At 38.4% G+C, this 18,735-nt stretch overlaps 1 protein-coding gene across 1 annotated transcript in view; it reads right to left on the bottom strand.

Moving 5' to 3' along the window:
* Positions 1–18,735, bottom strand: part of LOC145441236 (uncharacterized) — a 32,839-nt gene that overhangs the window by 1,813 nt on the left and 12,291 nt on the right. Inside the window, exons 3-7 of the mRNA XM_080319064.1 lie at positions 16,546–16,755; positions 13,182–13,250; positions 9,463–9,639; positions 3,735–3,803; positions 1,556–1,759 (exon numbers count right to left, since the gene is read on the bottom strand). Of these exons, the coding sequence (XP_080175190.1) occupies positions 1,556–1,759; positions 3,735–3,803; positions 9,463–9,639; positions 13,182–13,250; positions 16,546–16,755 (729 nt within the window). The remainder of the gene's footprint in view (positions 1–1,555; positions 1,760–3,734; positions 3,804–9,462; positions 9,640–13,181; positions 13,251–16,545; positions 16,756–18,735) is intronic.

The following is an 18,735-nucleotide window of genomic DNA, read 5'->3' as shown; positions in this document are numbered from 1 at the left end:
AACTACATTCCTGATTGTTACGTAGGCTTACCATATTTTGAAAATGTAAAAAGAGGACACTTTTTCAGAAATTTGCAATATGCAAACACGGAGTAGAATTCTCAAAAACCGGTGAATTTTTCCCACTTTGTGATCAGTTGACTAAAAAAAAAAAAAAGTCATCACTTCTGCTCAGAGCTCAAAATACCGTTTATCTCTCCACATTGCCAGGTGGATGACTAAAAAAAAGGTCATCTTTTCGCTCAGAGCTAAATTCACCGTTTTTCACTCCGAAATATCCGCCGGAGCGTCACTTCTGTGCTAATTTGCGGCATATCACTCGCAATTTGCTCTAAATCTGACCTAAATTTTCAAAAAAGAGGACAAAATGTCAAAAAAGAGGACAAAAGGGCGTCCTCCGAGGACACTTTCAAAAAAGTCAAAAAAGAGGACAAATCCTCTTAAAAGAGGACGTCTGGTAAGCCTATTGTTACGTAGCTTGCTAGTAGGCTACTCCAGTTAAAATGTCAGCCGGTAGAGAAAAGTTATGTGACTGCCTAGGAGTTTGATAATTGAGTAGTAAATATATGCAAATTATACCAGCTAACAATATTTTGCGTCGCTGAAGTTATTATCTCTGTATGGAATAACTGAGTAGATTCACAGTTTTACTGTTTTCTACAATTGTCGGGGTTTTCTTCAAAATATCAATGTCAATTTCCTCCATTTCCCTAAAATATCATATAGATATGCAGCTTGCAAAAGGTTCCCGACAAGTCGCTATGCTGAACTGTCACGTTTTCGTATGTCTGGCATTTGACTTCATGGTTAATGTGGATCTTATAACTTCACGTGACGAATTCTAAATAGTTGATTTATATCTCGTGTCAGTGTGACGTCATTCATCATGAATTATGGCGTGAAAGTTGATTGCCGTCGGTATATGACTTCTAGGAATTACAATGGAAAATAGAGGGCAAATATGGCTTTTCTGAGAAAAAAGGTTCCATCTTTACGGTGATGGAATTTAATTTTCATTTTGCTGCCGTAAAAAGCTTAATGTTATTATAAAAGCGATTCATTGCAAAGTTTGCAGATATTGATCCCGAAAGACCGGCCCGCGCAGACAACATAACAAGGTTGGAGACTAGCGGTTTGTTTGTTTTTAGGCTGCAATGATAATTTTGCACATTGCCGAAATCCATCCATCTACGGTTGTTAGTGAGCAATGAGCATTGTAGTCGAAACAGCCTGTGTGAGTAAGCAAATGAAGACAACAATATGACATGTTTCTATGTGTCGCAGGTTTACCTGGGCTCTCCATCGTCGATCCCGCTGCAAATACAGCGTTTCCTAAAAGCCCAGAAAGAATAGACGGCCTATCTCAAGAAAGATGCTATCAGAGACCGGATAAGTAAGCAAAAAAGTGGTAAAGACCTCAAAAGATACGAGCTTATGAATTTCTGTGCGAGCGTAAATGACCCAAGTGTGGATAAGCGCCAATTGTGTTAATAACACAAACAAGCAAACAAGACAACGACATTTGACATTGTGAATATTGCTATCATATTTTCACCTTTCGCTTTACCCATTCCGTAACCTTCGCTTTAATTGTGACTTTCATCTTTTGCTCAAGTATAGTGTAGTACTTGGTCATATCCTCTCCGTTGCCTTTTTTTTCGTCCCACTTTAATACCGTTTCATTGAAATTATTCAGCATTTCGACAAATAGCTTCTTAGATGATGCCTCGATCATTTCTTTCGTCGTGCCTTTGACCATCTATAAATGTTGTATCTATAGGTAATAATTGTTCTTTTATAGCGTAAATTAATTTCACAACATGAACCGCACAACAATATTCTCATACGGGGTGCAAGTTGAAAGGCGAGAAAATAGTTTCGGCAATGAATTGCAATAAACAGTATTCTTCTCTGCTACCAGGAAAAAATAGATGCAACTTTAAAAATTTAAAAAGCTTCTTGGAGGTACAGAACTACAATATATAATTGATAAGTATATTTATGTTGAAATGAGCTCGAATACATTCCGTTGACACTAATCACGAGTAATCGTCAGCAACCAGTAGAGAATTGGAGAGAACACTTAAAGAATACGACGTCACCAGAATGAGCTTTCGAATAAGAGATCGTTCATTATTGATGCATAATGAATATTCAACGCTCATTTATTCGAAATTTCAGGCTGGTGACGTCATATTTTGTGATACAATTGTTGGTGTAGAATGTTTTCCCCCATTCTCTACTAGTTGGTGACGATTACCCCTGACGAGTTGCAGCGGAAAATATTCAGGTTCATTTCAATATGATTATACTATTCAACTTTGAAAATGAATGAAAAGTTGCTCTGCTTGAAATTTGTCTCTCGATATAGGGTCCTAAATGCCGATAAGTATATAAAAATCGAGACTCCTAAAACACGATATTTTCTGGCCCATGCAGATGAGTGGTTCTCAAGATTTCCAACCTCGCGTCACCATCTAATAGGGAAATTCGTGGCACCAAGCATTTCGAGTATCCCGGGTAGCCTTCAATATTTGGGAGGCTAACCATTTACGGTAGCTAATTGACTTTAGTCAGTGGTTGCCAGTTGGGTGTTTTTTCTAATACGCCTTTAGGGGTGGGGGGTGGGGGGAGGGGGGTGGGTAGTGACATTATGATTTAAAAGCACTTCGAGAAGGATGGAATACCTGCATTGACCAAATTTTAATTTATATTACTGGACGGAAAATTGCGAAACCATGTCTCTGTGTAAGCGCTCTCTCGGGTGGTACGTTAAAACAAAACCCTCGTCATCCCTAACACTCAATAAAAGTAACATTCATTGCGATCATAGGTCTTTTTTGCAAAAATACTTCGAATATTCGATCCTGATAGATATGCAGTGCTCGATCTGTTTCTAAGTTGATTACTTAAAGTTATTCCTCGTGGTGACGACGTTTTGATGCATCTCCTTATGAACAGGGTTGTAATGACTCGAGTCAGACTCGAGTCACGATTTTCTGATGACTCGACTTGACTCGAGTCATTTTCTCAAAAAACGGAAATGACTCGACTCGACTCGAGTCAATCTGTGTATTGACTCGACTTGGACTCGAGTCATTGCGCATGACTCGAACCAAATCATATGACTCGAGACGCAGACGGTCAAGACCGATATTATATCGTAATTTCGAAGAATAGTGAAGTAACCACCCTATTGGGATTTCGTATATTGGTACTAGCACGTGAGAATGCGATCAGAACCTGGTAAAAGTGAGGGAAATTACTATATTATAAATGCGAACCATTCAAAATCACCAAACAGAGTTATAAAAAGTGAGTTTAACAACACTTTAGCTGGGAACTGAGCAGTCAACGTATTGACTTGAACTCGACTCGAGTCATAATACCATGACTCGGACTCGACCCTCTGATCGATGACTTGGACTCGGACTTGACTCGCTGGTGAGTTGAAAATGACTCGACTTGACTCAAATCAAAATTATAAAGTGAAATTGACTTGTGACTCGGAGCCTTGTGACTTGGTTACAACCCTGCTTATGAATTACATCTTATAGTGTTGACGTCCCTATTTTTAGTAATATGTCAACGGTTACTTTATTACCTCATTCGCTCATTTTCTCGTGCCACCCCAGGGCAGTAGTATCGAGAGCCACTGGCCTAAGTCATGTCTTCCACACCGGGGACTGATAAACGATAACGTGAACATGAAAATAATTCACATTCCTACTCACCCGAATCTTCATCTCGAATTGGTCGTGCAACTTGGTAACCTCATATTCACACATTTCTTGTCTTAATACCTTTTAAAAATAAATTCAATAAGTGGACCGCCTACATTTATGTTGACGACGCTGCCTTCATAGTCGTCATCCGGCTTCTCATTCAATGAAGGTCGCCACCACAGAATCATACTCCCATCCTGGACTGCAAGCCTGATCTACATTCTCCGTAACGTAGCCTACACAATATTACTTTCTTTATTCACAGTAAAACTGGTAAGTACACCAATAATACGAGAACTAACCTGCCCGCAAAGGAAAATGGCGAGAATAGAGTACATTTCTAAAATTTCAGTAATACAGTTAAATTGTTATTCCTAGGCAATACATGAAAAGGCCAGAATATAGAATTGCAGTAAAAGAAGAACTGGCAAGTGTTACAGAGCAGAGGTAGAGATGATTGAAAATAAAGAATCGAAATAATCGAAATAATGCTGTGATTCGCAAGTGTAATTTCAGTCTAGTGGTGCATTCAAGGCCTTCCGAAGAATATGCGCATTATTATTATTTAATATTATATTCCTAGTTCACAGTAAAATTGGTAAATACACACATAATCAGGGAGCAACCTCCCCCCAAAGAAAAATGGCGGGATTGGAGTAAATTTTTAAAATTTCAGTAATATAGTCAAATTGCTATTCCTGTGCAATATATAAAGAGGTCAGATTACTGAATTCCGGTAGATGACGAATTGGCACGGGCTGCAGAGCAGAGATAGAGATGATTGAAATTGAAGAATCGAAATTACAGAACTTATGCTGTGATTCACGTGCACAACTGTAATCTTAGTTCAGTGGTGAATTCAAGGGCTTCCGAAGAATATTAACAATGCCCAATAACGTGATCTTTTGGATCATATCGAATCGAACGTTACCCGGAATCTTTTGGATATGTCACATGAGTTTTTTGCTTATGATCCCTGTAGTGCCAATGACGATCGGTACAATGTTTCTTTTCCATCGCCACATTTTCACACATTCCATTCTGAGCTCTGCGTATTTCGACTGTTTCTCTGGTTCTTCTTGTAGTATGTTTTGATCAACTGGGACGGCCAGTATAATGAATAAGCATTCTTTTTATTTTTTTATTTTGATAATCATATCCGGACGGTTGCTCCTGATTTGGCGGTCATTTATAACTGGTACATCCCACATAATTTTTATTTGGTCGTTTTCTGTCACTTGTGCTGTTATCATACCATTTTTTTGCCGAAGTGATGATGTTAAAATGTTTGCATAATTCAAGATGAATGTAGTGTCCGATACTATTGTGTCTCCATGTGTAACCGGCAACCGCTAGCTGCAAGTGCACCACAGCCGGACATGAGGTGTACTATAGTTTCATTTTGGTTGTGGCACATTCTGCAGTTGTCGTCCGTGTTTTGCTTCAGAATTCTTTTGCGATAGTATTTTGTAGGAAGCGATTTGTCTTGTGCTGCGAAAATGCATCCTTCGCTTGCCGGTTTCAGGCCAGAGCTGGATAGCTAGGTCAATGGAAGCTCGTCTACATGGGGCTGTGAAGTTACCTTCTTGTGCTGTCCATGAAGAGACATCGACTCCCATATCGTTTCTCTCATTTTGAGTGTTGCGTTGTTGTATTGAATTCGTGCTGCTTTTACTATTGTTGTGGGTTTGACAAAAGTGTTTTCATTAGTGTACAGGTTGGTTGTTTCCATGTTGACTTCTCTGGCGTACTTGTGGTGTCGATAACTCAAATATTTTGTTTTGCGCTGTTTGTCTTCCTGTGCAATTAGTTTGCAGTAATGTTACCGCTGTAGTGGATGTACTGTGACAATCCGATGATTTCTGTTTTGAAAGTTTGTCTAATTTCTTGTAGGCATCGACCACTTTTATTGGGGGGGGGGGGGAGGGGTGTACAGCCTTTGCGTATCAGATTTTGGGTGATGCATGTGGTGCATTGTCATCAGTTTTCTCGTCTTTGTGTCCAGTTTATTGACTTCATCTCTGCGCCAGTTCACCGCATCAACGCTGTATCTCAAGACAGGCACTGCAAGACTGTTTATGGCATTGATTTTGTTTTGGGAATTGAGTTCTGTTTTGAGGATTGACTTGAGCCTGCTAATGTATTCTTTTTTAGACTTGATTTCATTTCAGTATGCTTATTGTTGTCATTTTCACAGATCACCGGATATTTATAGTGATCTTCAGCATTCAGTTATGTTATGACTTCGTCCATTTTGAAATTTATGTCTGAAATTCATGTCATCAATGCTAGTGGCTCTTCCACGTCGTATGGTAAGATTTGAGCATTAATCCACGCCAAATTTCGTTTTCAACATCCTCCGAAAACTCCTCAACAATTTTCATTTGGATATTCAGGTCGTCATTGGATTTCGCATACATTTTCAGATCCTCCATGAATCGTTTGAGATCAGAGTTTGTTGCTTTCTTTTATCTCGTATCCTACTTTATTTTATCTTAGCAACTCACTGAGTGGAGATAAGCTGAGGCGGAATAGCAGTGGTGAGAATGAGACGGATTGAATGATACCATTGTGGATCTGAATTTACAGGTTTCTGTTTCACCTCGGTCATGTTTTATCAACAGTTTTGTATGCCAAATATTCATTGAGTTCTCAACAAATCTGACGATGATCGGATTAATTCTGTACATACGCATTGTGTTCAGTATCCATGTGTCAGGGACATAATCAAAAGCTTTTTTGTAGTTTATCCATGCCACATGCTGAGGTTAGTGTGTCTCCTCTTGCGGTTTTCAAACATGGTTGTCAGTCATGCTATCAGCCAGTAGTTCTTGAGGACCTGGTGTTTTCATTTTGTGGAATAAGATAGGTGATCCCTTGTGTGAACCAGGTTAGTATCTCGTGCGAGTTGGTTGAGGATAATAGCTCACTGTAGGTTGCTGCTAGGTATTCATGAGTTACAGTTAGTTTTTTTATTCAAAAGTTTTTGATTTGGTCAGGACCAGCTGCTTTCCAATTCAGTGAGTATTTTAGGGCCTCCTTGATTTCTTGATTGGGTATTTCTGACCATTGTTGTTCTGGTGTTTGTAGGTGGTCAGTGTGGAGGTGTTTTACCCAATTTTCATATGAGCTGTGCGAATTTTTGGTTTCCCATATTTTCTTCCAAAATGATTCCACATCTGCGGTGGCTGGTATTGTACTGCTGGTAATTTTGTGGTTTGACTTCTGTTTCATCATTCGGAAAAATTGGCCAGGTTTGCGAGCAAATAACAAGTTTTGGCGGTATTGTGTTTCTTGTATTATATAGCGTCTCAATCCTTGTGCTTTGGTGCATATTCTCATTTTTAATTCTTCTTGCAACATTGTCACTTTTTCTGTTGACTGCAACTTGGTTTGGTGCTCCTGTTCTATTCTTTTTACCTTGTTTTTTTTTTTAGTTTACGGGAAGCATTTCCTTTTTTTAGTTCTGAGAGTATCGCAACGTCACACATTAGCTTTACGATTTTGTGTTCAATTCCACGTTGCCAAGCTGGCATATCGTTCCTTTCTTTGTTGAGAGTTCTTGGTATTTTGCAGTGTCTTTCTGAGATAGCTGTAGCGTTTCTCCTTGTTTTTCATTCAAAATTGCATGTAGTATGGTTTCTGTAAAAAATTTGTTCGCTACTGGAATATCAGTTTTCAGTTTCTTTGTAATTTGTAGGTCAGGTAAATTTACTCTGTCATTTATATCCAATGTGGAGATCACTCGGTCGATGACTTGATTTTTGGTCTCTAATTCTAATTCCGTGTCTATTTTCTCATCGTAAGGTGTTTTTGATTCATTCGGGTGCCCGATGATGTTTTGTAATTCTACTTCTGCGATGTTCGGGTCGTCAGGTGCTTGTTGTGGATTCAGGCCATCGTGGCCAAATTGAAGTTCTAGTGCCTCAGAATTTTCTGTGATTTTGTTACAAATTTCGCCTTCGATTTCTGCGAGCTCTTGTTCTGATAATTTTCTGATTACACGTAGCGTTGGGACCTCGGGAAATCCCGATCCCGGGATCCCGGGATTTGAAGCAATCCCGATCCCGGGATTAATCGCAATGAAATCCCGGGATTTGTAAACAGCATCTACCAAGGCTTACGTAGCGTCGTGTCTCTTATTTTGGTAATAAAGCAGTGTTACAAATTCGGCTGATTGTCTAAAAGAATTCACAGTTATGATAATAAAACCAACTATGGCATAAAATGAACTGCACAATCATTTCCGTCGTAGTCTACGAATCGTAGCAGTGGCTTATTCTGCATACGACACCAAAGTTGACTAAAAATGGTCAAATTAACGGCGGAAACCGGTTTTTGGAGCACCTACTCGGAAAAAATACCTTTTTATTTACTCAATTCTTTGGCGATCAAAGTAGTTAGGTGAATGATAGGGGATAGGGGATGGGGGGCGAAAATTTGTGTCAAGGTTGATTAGGGGGCGATGAGACGAAAAAAGGGTGGGAACCACTGGTATAGCAAAAAGTGACTGGTAACGCATTTAAGGTCCGTACACATGATAGTAATTAAATTAATCCGCATCACTCAATCGGGCAAGTCAAAAAATACCATTCCTTTTCTAAATCGCATAATCCTCGGTTCGATGAACTTCCTAGTCAGTTAACTGCTGTGGACGGGCTAGCATTTAAACAAATTCCTCCAAAGTGAGCAAATTCGTCGGGCCTTCATGGCTGACGGCGATAACTTGCCAAGATGTCACAAACGGGTTCGGGACTTCGCGATCGAGCACAAAAAAATCCGCAAGTGTGTGGAAGAGGAGCTTATGGCAATGTAACGGAATGATGGACGTTTTTCGATCACGTTGGACAAATCAACTCCTACACGAAGCAGACGGTACATGAATTTAAACGCTCCTTATCCGGGTGGCTTTCGATCGCTGCGTTTCATTCGTATTCACGGGAGCATGTTTTTGCGTCAATATTACAAGGAATAAATGTTGTCTGTGTAGTTGTATGTGCATTTTGCTACTTTGCCAATCCCGGGATTGAGGAGCGAAAATCCCGGGAAATCCCGATCCCGGGATTTGAAATTTGATCCCGAAGTCCCAACCCTAATTACACGGCGTCTCATATTTGCCAGGATTGGATAGTTCTTTGTTCTCACTTTCCATTTTTGAAAAGTTTCTTCGGTTACTCCTGCCGAGTTTTCATGATTGGCCAGGAAGTGACATTTCATTTTCACTTTATACTCTTCTTTACTCCATATGAGTCCCTTCTAATTTTCTCTTGCAGCGGAGCTGATTTGTGTGCCACTGTTCGGTGTTACACAGGCACCATGTTGAGAAATATCTCCTCTTTGGTGTTGCTGTGTGTTGGGAGTTGACGAGTCGTCTGGGGTCATGCGCCTGTTCCAACGGCGGGTACGTCCAGGTGCGGTATATCCAGATTGTTTCTTCTGCTGTCGACTTATAACACGGCTCACTGTGATTTGTTTTTTTATGTCATTGCGACTGCCTATGAACAGACTAGGCTAACCTATATGCATTTACCTACACCCTCACATTAAACTGAACTGAGTGGTCGGAAATATATGAATACTTAATATTCATTTACAGCGGAACATTAGACGGTACTCAACTTCATTGGATTCAATTTATAAAGTTCTGTGACCTGACATATGTTAAAATATTGAGATGCCTTGACTTCGCACGAGTGGATTTTTGCATTTCCTCGAAGTCACAATAAATAATTTTCACCTTTGCCTTTTTTTCCTCTTCTTCTCTTTCCTCGATACGTTGCTTCATTTCTTTACATTTTGTGTCTATGAGTTGCTCAAAATGTTTCCTGTCGTATTTCGATTCAGATTTTTCTTTTATTATTTTTGAAATGAAGGTCTTGGTCTTGGATTTAAGTTTGTCCACGGTAAGACAGTTCTGAAAGTATAGCGAACATATTCAATCTGCTATTTAAAATCATTGATTCCGTTAGAGTAACATATTGCTAGACCAGTGGACAATTTCAAAGCTTAAAATCCACTCGAAAATTGCCCACAAATCCTGAATCAACACAGCAAACCCAACTATCATATCACTTTCAAATTCTAGTATGTGGTGGAAGATCTGCTGTTACTTCTTTTCGCCTCTTCATCATGGCAAAACATGAGCCGTATATGATTCTTGACTGAACATTCTGACTTTGACGTGGGCACTAACATTCATAGAATTACCCCGGATGATTCGGTGATAAATTGAAAATGACTCGAGAAGAGTGGGTCAAACGTTAAAATGATGGAAGGACGTGTGACTTGGAACGTCTTGACTTGGTTAGAACCACGTACGCAACAAACTTGTCATATCTCACAGAGAATAAGACCAAACAGGTTTAGGTTGCTTAGCGTCTTTCGCTATCCAAGGAAGTCGTTGTGGTAAACATTGACATTCTGCTAGCCTCTTGATGGATATTATAATTAGTCACATCTTGTGTCTCTTCATTCATGTTACTAGTAGCGCAGTGGTACGCACCACCGCGGTCACGGCAATGGGCGATATTAAATATATTCTGTTCGAAGGTTAATCTAACGCTGTTTCAATTCAACTTGGACAATGACATCATCAATTGTACGATTGTAAATCACATTTTCACGGTGTTGGTAGAATATCAATTTGCAAGGTTCCATCATACAATGCTGACTTCGAAAAACATTGAATACCCCGAAATTTGATTCTGCGGCCCACCTCATAAAAAAAATAGGAAATTGACCCACAAGCACATTTGAATTTGATATCCCTGCTTTAAACCGAAGATCCGAATTATATATAGGCACAATGTATGAAATTATGAGCTACGAATCAAAAAAAATTTTTGAGGCTGCAGTAAATTCTGTTGGTGTCGTATTCGCAAAAGAATGTGAATAACGGGGTTTGTGCATGCTAAGTGCTAACACAGTTGGTCATTTTCACAAGCGTATCCAAAGGTCATGTGCTGGACTTGATGGTGTCAGCATAGTGTATCCTGAAATTAAACCCACATGGGAATCAGCAAATCTATGAAAAGTTCAGAGTCCACAGATTAAAATGTCCATCCTGTCCTAAGAATCGGCACAATCGGCTTTCATCTTATTTTACCAAATTGTATATTGAGTATGATCAGCATGTAAATCTCGTTAATGCTTCTGACGCGTGCGCGTTATTATCAAGTCGATATTTGATTTATTTAATGATATATGTTCGTATTATCTACATGTCTTCAGACCCAATATATTCAAATAAATTATTTTTTTGAGAAGGGCTGCGGTGTCGGTACATTTACCACCGACTCCAACTCCGACTCCTAGTCCAAACATTTTCATTATACTGACTACAACTACGACTCCACACATTTTCAATATACCGACTACAACTCTGACTCAACTGCCGGGGTTTTGAGCCCTCGAACTAACAAATTTGTACAACCTGTCCTCTGGTCTACCAGAATTTTTTTCAGCTATATCAATTGTATATGGAGCACATGTGTGTCTCAGATATCGTGACAATGAAGCAATGCTTTCAGTCATCACAGTAATAAAGAGAGCGAAATATTAGTATTATGAGTAAGTACTGCTGACCTCTATTATTCTTAGTCGTCACGATGCTATAGCATCGATAGCACTATAGTGAGGGTGAAATATCATGAATGGGGGTGGTTGACTATATCTGAAGTTATCAGCACCCCGACAGGTTACATCACCATCATTACTCGCGCATTGGAGTAGGCTACATAACACTTTTCTAGTAGTTAAAAGAGTGTATGCCAACCATTCCAATGCTATGTATAGCATGATGAAGAAAATATGTCATCCCCTGCAGCGGGTATGTTGTTATATTTGGTATTTTCTGGCATTTGGTTTCTGTTGAAAGCTGTACGGGTTTGGGGAGGGAGAGAGGAGGACCGTTTTTGTCTATTCAAAGTGTGTCGACTACATTGGTAATTTTCTACCTAGCGGGCCGGATTCCGACCATGCGATCGCTCGTGGCCCGGACCAGTCAAATTCTTCCAATATGTTGCGTCAAAATATATGCTCTTGTTGATTTGATACTAGAGTATCAAGCCGGTATACGTGGAAGTATTTTACATTATATCGCCGATCACATGAGTATATTCTAGCAACATTCTTTTTGGCAAACAATGGAATCGAATCCGCAATAATACGGTGATTGGCTGGTTGAATGATAGATAAGTAGCCTACGGTGATTGGGAATCTATAGTAGAAGACTACACTCCTAGCGAAAAGAGTGGGTATACACACCCCAAAAGGTGGTTCACGAAATCAGACCCCAACACTGTTGTTAACACTAAAACAGTTACGACGATAAATATTGGCATTGTCGAATTTCATGTTGGCATAATGCTATGCTACCTTTTTTAGTCGTAATCTGGTGTAAGCCCTGGGTATGCGGTGTAAGGTTTACAAGAGATTTGAGTGTAAACGTGGGCTTTTTAATTTGGTTCATCAGTATTAAATCGCGATTCGGATGTCGGTGAGATTTTGAGCAAATACATATACAGCGGTGCGACATTTGAATTAGATTTTGTGAGTAAATATTATTCTCCATGTTACGTGCGTATAACAGTTTCACATTGGCGTTATCTCTTTTGTGAAGAACTAGCCTATTTTCTGGCCCCTTTCCCGACTGATGACTAGAGTGAAACCGCAAGATCTCTGTCAGATGCTGGTTAGAATGCGCTCTATAATCATACACAACATTTGTTGTCTTGAGGGATTATTATGACGGCATGAAATCGTCTGGCGGGCCGTATGTTTGACACCCCTGCTCTGCGCTATCTTACCAGCTGAAATAGAGAATTGTTTCTTATGTACTGAGGTTAGGCCACCGATATCATAGTCACGTATACGTTTGTCATCAGTAACGATCATGACAGTTTAAATGGAATGGGACTGTAGAACAAGAAGCATTATATAACCGACATATACCAACATTGTGCGTGCCAAGGTGGGACATTCTAGTTCAATGTTCATTACTTGTATTTAGTAAATACGAATAGTAAATACGAAGTTCAGTGATTTTTGGTGCGTGATTTACAACATTTCGTGCAAGAAGTTTGTGACTGGGCTGTAACCAAGTCACAAGTTCCTGAGTCACAATTATAACCAATGTGATAGGTAGCAATAGTTCCACAATCCATGCATTGGGGTCCAATGTAGTTGACGACTAAACCATTTTACATATTGATATTGTAGTAAACAATTAGGTGACCAAAGCAATTGTTTGTACAACGATAGTTTATATTCTGCCAAAATGGTGCGATATCAATGGGACAACGAGAGATAAGTTGGGGTTTGAGAAAGGCGATTGTCCTGCCGAGAAAAAGGATGATAACAACAACTTTGCAATGTTGTTTCGATATTTTAATTTTGTAATCATGATATTCCCGGACATATATCTTCAAAATTATGATGGAGGAAATCAATACTCACTTTCACACTTTTAACGTACTGTTCAGATAACTCTTCAGATTTCAATCTCAATTTTAACTGTCTGTTTTCCTAGTGAAAAAGTGATAATAAATTAGTAGTCAAGCATGCCTGTCAACAATATTATTGAAATAAGGTCAGAATAATTTCAGAAAAAATTATCAAAAAAATCTTACTATAATTGAATCGCGGCGATTAGCACTCAAATGAATGAAAAAGTTAACTGCAATATGATAATACTGGTCATCTTAGGGCAAGTTTTTGCAACTTTTGCAAATTTTTTTTACAGCTTCCGGCAGCTTCCCAAATACTCGTAAGATATGTAGAATGCTTTTTTAAGCTGTTTGAAGGAATCTTATAGTGCAACTTTTTGCAACTTTTGTCCATTTTTCTCATGCAACTTTTCGCAACATTTTGCAACTTTTTCCGTTTTTCATGAAAGTATTTTCGATTTTTTGAAATACACGGCCAAAGTCGACTGAAACATCGTAAATCAGCACCGAAGTAACGCTTTTACGGGTATTTCGGGAGCTGAGCCGGAAAATTGACATTTTTTTCAGTCAACCGAGCAAAATGCAACTTCTGCGACTTTTTAAGTTTTTTCAAACTTTCCACGGATTTACCGGCAACAAAAACTTGCGCTAGGCGGAAAAAGTGAGAGTGCTTCTGGCGGTCTGAATCGCACTGATTCCGAATACGGCTTTGGCATTTCATCAAATTTTCTCTGGTTTTGGAAATAACCCATGGTGTTGTTTCGACTGAAATTGAATATTCCCGCTGTATGGGCTACACAGAAAGTACCTATTCAATTATAATTCAATATAATTGTAATTTTGACACACTGAAGAGTACTTTTAAAACATAATACAGCAACATTTATCCTAGTTCAAGACTCAGGGATATCATGTAGGCTACAGAAACCCCTATCATATAAATAAGTTCGTACATAAAATATTCAAATAACGATGCAGTAATTGAATCAGTTTTATGTCATAAAGCACTTATTATGAATTCAACATCATCATTTGGAACAGAAAAATATTAATTTATCTTGAAATAAAATTGTTTCTTAAACCATTTTAGCTTGTGGGTAATTACTACGGCATCTTTCGAAAAGTTCTAGCAATAGTCGGCCCTCGTATGCTAGGCATGGTATGGTATGGTATGACGCAGAAATTTTTGTTCCGAACTCTTCCATACTTTGGAAATTTTGCCAGAAACATGACAATCATCCTACTTTCGGATTTTCAAATTACTTGCATACCTAAGAAAATCGTTCACTGTATATGTCAATATCTCATAATGCGATTCATGACTCACCCACCCATGTCGACGCCTATTTAAAGACAATAAAGTTGTGCAACGCGCATATGAAGGCAAAATATCAATATTGATAAATATTCCAATTTGAATATAAAAACGAATTATATTCGACCGCTGTCGCGTTACAACTTGCATTTCGCTTATCGCAACTGCCGCTCCGTAAACTACGAGGGGGGGTTTTAAAATCGAAGACTCTGTTGCGAGTAGCCTACATAATTTTTTTATAATAATTTGTTGAACTTGGGAATAATTTCTAGCGCCTTGGTCGGAGGATCATCACGAAATACCCATTTTACTCAAGCAGCATTATATTTTTTTTTATGTAGTTTTTTCTCGGAGAGACGTTGCGCCATGCGGCCTGCAACACGCAATGTAACATCATGAAATCTGGTTATCACTGATAAAATAAATAACAATGGACATCTTGCTGTTGGCTTATGAAGCTTATGAATCACAGATTGGCAGGGAATTGGCTATTTGATCCGTTGTCACTAAAAAATCCCTGATGATTGTGATGATGCAAAATTAATTTCAAATATATATTCTAATGGGACAATACCATTCTGTCATGTAATTCCATAGATACTACTACTGCTAGCAGTTCGTTTCCTCACTAGATTTACATGTCATGAGCTTGTGATGTGATTCGTGAATAATCCTATGTGGATATATTTCACTTTCCGTCATCGATTGTTAAGCAATCTACATCGCTGACGACATATGAATGATATGACACGAAAAACTTGGGGATATCATTGGAGCATCAGAGGTGTTTCGTTGAATGAATAATAAATGAAATATAAAATTTCAAAATATCAAATATATTACATTATCTAAGAGGTTGGGCAACTCCTAAAGTATGAAAAAGTATCAAATATGGTATGGAAGAATGCTGCTATGGTATGGGAAATTGTCAGTAAGGTATGGAACAATTAAGGCGGGTATGGATTATGGAAATCCAATTATATTCAATATCGTACCATGCCCTGACTATATGTGTATCTCATCTGCCCTGACACCTATATGTTGTTGTTTTGATGTATTGGTGAAGCCTTTCCCTTGATCTTCACTCTTAATCACCAAGATGATCAAGAAATATATCAATGTGACTGAACAGGAAGTGAACTTTGATGTTCATGTTTTCCACGTGCAGATTACAATTGTGAACCAACTCTTTGTATTTGGTAGCTTGGGAAATTTCCATAGAGGTATTTTTATTACTTACTTGCAATAATTAGACGCATTAAGCTATTCTATTTATATTGAATTATAACATGACATCCGCATTCAAATCTGAGGTCTACTAAAGAGAGTTCCCGAAATTATCTGCAAATGAACTACTATTCCTCCCTTTGTTAAGTGCCTTTAAAACTGCTTTGTTAACCACAATTTGATGAAAAGAGGAAGTTTTCTTTCTATACAACATCAATTGCAGTAAAACATTTAGCAAACTCGAAGATATTCCGGATCCACCCTTTTAAAGAGTTATTGACACACTAACAGAGTTATTAGGCTCAAAAGCAAAACCATGACTTTGAATCAGTGTACATTGCGGTAGCTGGACTCTGGCCCTGCTGTACCAAAAACATATATAGCAGAGATGCCCACTTTGTTAGCCTTGCAAAACAAATAACCATTTAAAAGTCAACAGTGATGAGCCCTGTATAAGTATCGCAGATAAGCTTTTCAGGGACGAATTTGAATAGCTCCATACAACATTTTCATTGTGGTAGAAAAACCAATTGGCACATAATTCATTTGCGCATAAGTACAATTTTGTGGTATTTATGGTACATGTGTCTTCTAAACCAAAGTAAACCTGGCAAATCCAAAGTGATATTCGTAATCAGCAACCTTAAAACCCCAAGAAAACACTACTAGGTGTTAAGTCATTTTGTATAAAATTTTCCAGTTCAATATATACGTACAGGCTTGAAACGCAGCACGCACGACATGTAAGTACAAATATCAATTTAAAAGAATTCACAGTTGAAAATAAGCGAAAGGAAATTTTAATGGGTGTAAAAAGACAGCGTAACCATACTTCCTGGATTTTCCATTCCTCAACCTTCCCTGATATAGCATATTGCATATGAAGCACAAGCTTATTTCTGTATTTCTCTTCATGTTGTTTTCCTTTTTCACTGGCCTCCTTCCATTGCGATACTCCTTCGTCAAAAGTGTGAAGAATCTCGGCCGAAAGTTTCTCGTACGATGTCTCGATTTTCGCTAAGGATTCGCCACAAATGCTTTTCTATATAAATAGACAATCATCAATGGACTACTAGATATCATTGTTCAATGGCTAGTTTAAAAATAGTAAACATGTAAGCGACGACTTTCAAGTAAAGTATTGAATATATATACATGAGATTTTTATATGCAATGATGCATTGTTCATACAATAAATTTCAAATGGCAAGGCGAGTGGCGTTGTAGGTCGCACACAGTGGACGGGTCGCAACACCAATGGACACCAATGCATCGAACCAGGATTCTATCAATCTTTTACTCGCAGGATCTTTATCATCTGGATTCGTCATTGCCGACCTCGCCTTATCATGACCAGTTTACAAAAATGATACTTTAAACAAAAGGGTCTGACGACTTGTATTTTAATATTGGCAAATGCATTGATTAGTATGACCAGTTTACAAAATCACGATAATGTTTTTGTTGTATGTGTGTTATCATCAAACAAATGTGTGATTTGATTCAAGTCTTACGATTGGACGTTATTTTTCGCGGTTGGAATAAAACGAAAGTTCGTTGAAATAGCATACTTACGAGTTCAATAATATTCTCTATCGACGAATGTGAATAATCCAACAGCTGCACGCAGAATTAAAAAAATGATGCTGTTTTGTGGTTAACTCAAGTCAGTGACCAGGTTTGCATTGATTTCAAGAATGATCATGACGAGTTAGCCGGATAAATTAGTGAATGTGGTAACAACTATACCCGTAAGAGGTGCTGACATTCCTATATTTTTTACACTGTAATATACGATTCACTTGCGATAAAATAATTCTCTTCTGCGATCGACCGGGTAATCAAACTTGTGTACTCGAAACATAATATGTTTAATATGTTAAGTCGTATATGCACGGAGTTATTACTTTGACTTTCAGAATAGTAACGACTTTTACAGTTGAATAAAATAAAAAAAAGACCAGTCATATGAATACAACCAGGATGAATTATTTAAGTTTGCAAGTTGTAGTGATCTAATCGAGTAAGTGAAAATTGGATTAACACGTGTGAATGTTGTTGCGAATAACTCTCTTGTCCATGGTAAGATGTACTAGCGATTACATTTCCAGCTACGACAAAAATAACTGGATAGCTAATAAAGTTGTAGGAGTTCATGAATTTACGTGTTTCAAATCAATATGTGGACATTACAAGTGAGAAACGCTATTCGTAATAGCGGATATAGCACAGTACCATGTTTAAAGACTTTGGATAAGATTATTTCGATGTCGAGGTGACGAATTAACGCATTCGACAACAATTCAGCTTCAGTTGTGTAGTGATTTTGGTCGCGAAAAAGATTAACTCGCAAAGAATTAGAGTTAGAACATAAAGCACCAAGTTGTTGGTGTTCGAATCTTGATGTCAAGGTGACAAATTTACGCGTTCCGATACGATTCAACTTCGGTTGTGCAGTGATTGAGATATCGCTTTGTCTGAAGCATTATCCTATGAGCGACGGTAGGATTTTACAATTGTTTCAGACCTTTTTTGAATAAGCGTAAACTTCGCAAAGGATTTGGGTTAGAGCAGAAATAAGTGATATTTTCGTGTCGCTGCTGAATACTGATTACTGAATACTGCTGAATGTAATAGAACTGACTGGACTAGTGTAATACTCGATACCATATTACGATAGTTCAGTATACTGTAGCCGAACAAAACATCCAACCAGCTGTTTTCACGGGAAACAATTCAGGATGTTAGCGGGCAGGATGCCAGAATCATTTGTCACACGGAATATAGGTAGCGCGCGCCCGGACATCTGTTTTTCAAAATCCGCTTGCACAACGGGCCGCGTTTCTGAATTTCCTGTGTCGGCTTATTGATTATATTTTGCGAAAAGATATAGGACCCTTTTAGCGTATCACACAGATCAAAATGCAGCTGCGAACATCTGTTCCAAAATCAGGTTGCACAACGCACCGCGTTTCTAAATTCCTGTGTCGGCTTATTGATTATATTTTGCGAAAAGATATAG

Source organism: Botryllus schlosseri, chromosome 1 (assembly GCF_051294905.1).
Source record: "Botryllus schlosseri isolate E-star chromosome 1, Bs_hap1, whole genome shotgun sequence".
In the NCBI taxonomy this organism is placed as follows: Eukaryota; Metazoa; Chordata; class Ascidiacea; order Stolidobranchia; family Styelidae; genus Botryllus; species Botryllus schlosseri.
This window is presented reverse-complemented; position numbering and strand designations above follow the sequence as displayed.